Here is a 3,867-nt window from a genome sequence, read left to right on the forward strand (position 1 = left end):
CAGCCCCCGCCCCAGGCCCCTATCTGGCTCCTTCCCAGGCTGCAGCCACCGCCGCCGCCCTTCCTTTCCTCTCCCCCATCCCCGTTTTACCTCATCCTTCGCGTATGTCCTGGCTCTAGGACCCTATCGGGCGCTACCCTCGCCCGCGCTTCCCATCCATCCGACCCCCGCTTCCCTGGTTTACCACATCTTCCACGCTCCGCATGCTTCCCGGGTATGCCGCCATCCGGGATACCCTGCGGCCTGCCCCACCCCCGACATTTACTCAATCTTCCGCGCAACGCCCGCCTTGGGATCCCTTTGGACACCATTCTCCACGAACCTCCGGCCTAGGGCACCCCGCCCCCCCGTCTAGCGCAAGGCCTCGCTTACCGGAATCCTTGCCTGGCGGTGGCGTTCAGAGGGACGGCCCAAGAGGCGGAGGCCGCGCTCAGCCCGGGGGAGGGTTCACAGAGGAAACGTCAAAGACCAAGTCGTCCCGCAGCCGAGCCCTCCCGGCGCCATTCTCGGCCTGTGGGGCGGGGACCTGAGACTTGGGGGTGTAGGCGGGCGGAGAGCGCCGGAAGGCTGGGCGGCGGAGACTCCGCCCTCAGGACCTTAGCTCTGAGTCTTTGCGGTGGGGTCAAATGTCAGTCCCAAGCTGGGATCATCCTAGCTGTGACTCTAAACGACAGTATCCTGAGCATGCCAAGTTCCTCCCATCCTTTCTTGCAGTGAATGCTCCCAGCGATTTTTGGGTGGAGCTTCTCTCTGAGGCCGATTTACAAAGAAGGAATCCCAGTCTCTGGCTGAGAAAGCACCCAGGAGAAAAAGGAGAATGAGGATTTCTTTAAGGCAGGGGTGCCCCCCCACCACCACCCTCACCTGTCAGTGCCCTGTTAGGAACCCGGCTGCACAGCAGGAGGTGAGCAGATGCGGGTAAATCAGCAAAGCTTCATCTGTATTTGCAGCTGCTCCCCAGCGCTAGCCATCACTGCTTCAGCTCCACCTCAGATCATCAGGCATTAGATTCTCATGGGAGCTCTGGTACCTGGTGCCAAAAAGGTTGAGGACCGCTGCTTTAAAGGCTGTGTGAAGACCAGTCAGTCCCAAGGCACAGATGCTTGGCCTGCAGCCATCAAGTCTCCAGGATTAGTGTTTTGTTGTGGTGGTTAACTTTTTAATTATGGAAATGTTCAGACATATAAAAGTCAGACAGTAAAATGGCCCCACACCCGTGGGCCATCTACAGTTATGTTTGAATCTTGCTTTTTTTTTTTTTTTTTTTAATCCTTCTATGTTCCTCCCCACACATATTTTTTTTTTCCTGGAGTAGTTTTAAAGTAGCAGTCCCCAATGTTTTTGGCACTAGGGACCAGAGCTTCTATGAGAATCTAATGTCTGATGATCTGAGGTGGAGCTGAGGTGGTGATGCTAGCGCTGGGGAGTGGCTGCAAATACAGATGAAGGTTCACTTGCTTGCACACCACTTGCCTCCTGCTGTGCGGCCCATTTCCTAACAGGCCATGGACCAGCACCTGTCCGTGGCCCAGGGGTTGGGGATCCCCGTTTTAAAGAATCTCAACAGACATATTTCATCTTTAAATATTTGAGTATGTTTACTTAATTGGTAGGGTCCGATTTTTCAAACATCCCTATAATGCCAGTTTCATACCTAACAAAGTTAACGATAACTAGTCCAGTTCAATTTTCCCTAATTGACTCAAAAATATCTTTTGACTGCTGGCCAGTTCTAACCAATATCTAAAGAGGGATGATAGATTTTGGAGGAAGCGGGACTCAGGCAAAGTTCACCTGCAGGGTTTTACCAGATGCCTGCTACTAGTCCCACCAGAGGGAAAAGTCTGAGGGGTAGAAATGTCAGATGCAGATATAGGTCAGATATTTAACAAGACTTAGTAAAATATTGCATTATATTATCTCAACAAGAGACAGACAACTTTGCATTTTAAACACAAGAGGTTCCCCAGTTTCGCAGACATGCATGCATGAATACCTTATCCATTTTTTTTTTTTTTAAACAAATGTGCAGCTTTCTTGACCTATAACTGGTTTTGGTTCTGCCTGCACATGTCCTCAGGCACCCGGGCTTCAAGAGGCCAGTCATTTTCTGGCTCCTCCTGCCCTCTCCATGGAACAAGGGGTCATGACCATTGGTAGCCAGTATTCCTGCCCACCATGCTCCAGCTACCTGGGACCTGGGAATTTCCAATGGCCCTAAGCCCATTTATAGGATGTGTACCCAGATCGGTACTTCGGAGAATGAACAGGTTGGTGGACGTGGGCTGTCTCTTCGCACAGGGCCACATTGGAACTCCAAGAAGTCCCAGAATTCCACATTTAATTCTGAGCTTCCAAGATGCTTTGGAAGTACATTTGTCAAGGCCAGAAAATAGAATAAACTCTCTTTACAGTGATAAAATTTATGACAGAGCTTAACCTGAACAGAAGTGGAGAGTGCCTGTGGGAGGAGCTATCACACCCTATGTCATCATGAGAGTACAACAAGAACTTTTTGTTTACAACAGAGCTCTATTTTTATAATAGCTTCTTCCCTTATCTTTCTCTTCCTCTCTGTTTTGTACTTCCTCCATCTTTGTCTGGTTTGGTGTGTGCGTGTAACTTACCATGTCTTCACATACTGGATTCTATCTTTTTTTTTTTTCCCCTGAATAAATCCTTTTTGGTGACAGAATACCTAGTAGACTTTGTTTTTTAGTTGACTATAGCTTCTTGGTTTTAATTATAATTTTTATGATTTAAACATTTGCTTTGTGGGCACCCATTTGGACTCTTGCCCTGGGTTCTGTAATTTTGAGTTGGGCCTGTCTTGTTTCAATATAATTATGGATACAAGAAACATTTTATTTTCTTCTTAACTCTAATACAAGACAAATAAATGGCAACTAGTGGTTGACCTCTCTTGACCTTAAAAATAAAACAGTCAATTATTTACCAACAAAAATGGGTTTATGCAGGAAGAGCAGAGAGAATTGTAACTCAGAACAAGTAAACTATAGCAAAAAACATAGGTAAGTACAACAAACAAAGGAGAGGAATGGTATCTTATGGAGATAAAGGAGGAAGTTGGCAGTGGTTGTTTTGAATGAAAGCCATTGGAGGAAAGCTAGAGTTCAGGATGATGACTGCTTCTCATTGGCTGAGCTGTTGGGGTAGTCAATTTCTTATAAGAGATGCAATGTACATCTTTTCCTCCTGGGGCCGGTAATTGATGATTCTTTCCTGTTGAGGATTTCTTAAGTTGGGGTCTGTAATCGACAATCCTTCCTGTAATTGATCTCAAGTGATATTGAGATTTCCCATTATTAATTTTCATACCTCACTGGTAGAGAAAATACAGGGAGAACATAATACTCTCGCAAAGAGGACATATGCAGCTAAGCTCCAAAGGATGGTTGCCATGCCAGGACATAAGACCCATTCCTTGGGATCTTGGTAAATGGCAGGCAATATGCACCCGTTCTTGCAAACTGGCTAGTGCCCCAGTCACTTCCCCTCACCCACAGGCATTTATAAGTGCCCAGAGTGCTGGATCAGGAGTCCAGAGGCCTGGCTGGATTCTAAGCAGTGAGTAGCTTTTGCAAAGAGCTACTATGCCCAAACTGTAACTTTTAGATGAAAATTTAAGATATGTAGACACAAAAGACATTTGTTAATGATAAAGTTCTAATGTTATGGACCAAATTGTGCACCCTCCAACCCCCACTCCCCTGCAATTTGTATGTGGAAGCCGTAATCCTTGGAGATGGGGACTATAAGGAGGCAATAAAAATTAAATTAGATTTTAAGGGTGGGGTACTGACCTAATATGACTGGTGTCTTGACAAGAAGAAGAAATGATGTAAA

General features: G+C 46.6%; 1 protein-coding gene across 24 annotated transcripts in view; it reads right to left on the reverse strand.

The window, feature by feature from the left end:
- Nucleotides 1-579, reverse strand: part of SLC41A3 (solute carrier family 41 member 3) — a 99,573-nt gene extending 98,994 nt beyond the window's left edge. For 4 of the 24 annotated variants that reach the window (XM_015589008.2, XM_025046461.1, XM_015589006.2 and 1 more), the window contains exon 1: nucleotides 185-241. In XM_015589008.2, the coding sequence (XP_015444494.2) occupies nucleotides 185-226 (42 nt within the window). In that variant the 5' untranslated portion in view covers nucleotides 227-241. Of the gene's footprint in view, nucleotides 1-90; nucleotides 112-184; nucleotides 242-322; nucleotides 333-372 lie in introns of those variants that run through there. The other 20 variants (XM_025046457.1, XM_015588998.2, XM_015589011.2 and 17 more) reach the window with 18 other exon arrangements.
- Between the last annotated feature and the right edge of the window lie 3,288 nt (nucleotides 580-3,867).

The sequence above is a fragment of the Pteropus alecto genome, unplaced genomic scaffold, assembly GCF_000325575.1.
Source record: "Pteropus alecto unplaced genomic scaffold, ASM32557v1 scaffold124, whole genome shotgun sequence".
Classification (NCBI taxonomy): domain Eukaryota; kingdom Metazoa; phylum Chordata; class Mammalia; order Chiroptera; family Pteropodidae; genus Pteropus; species Pteropus alecto.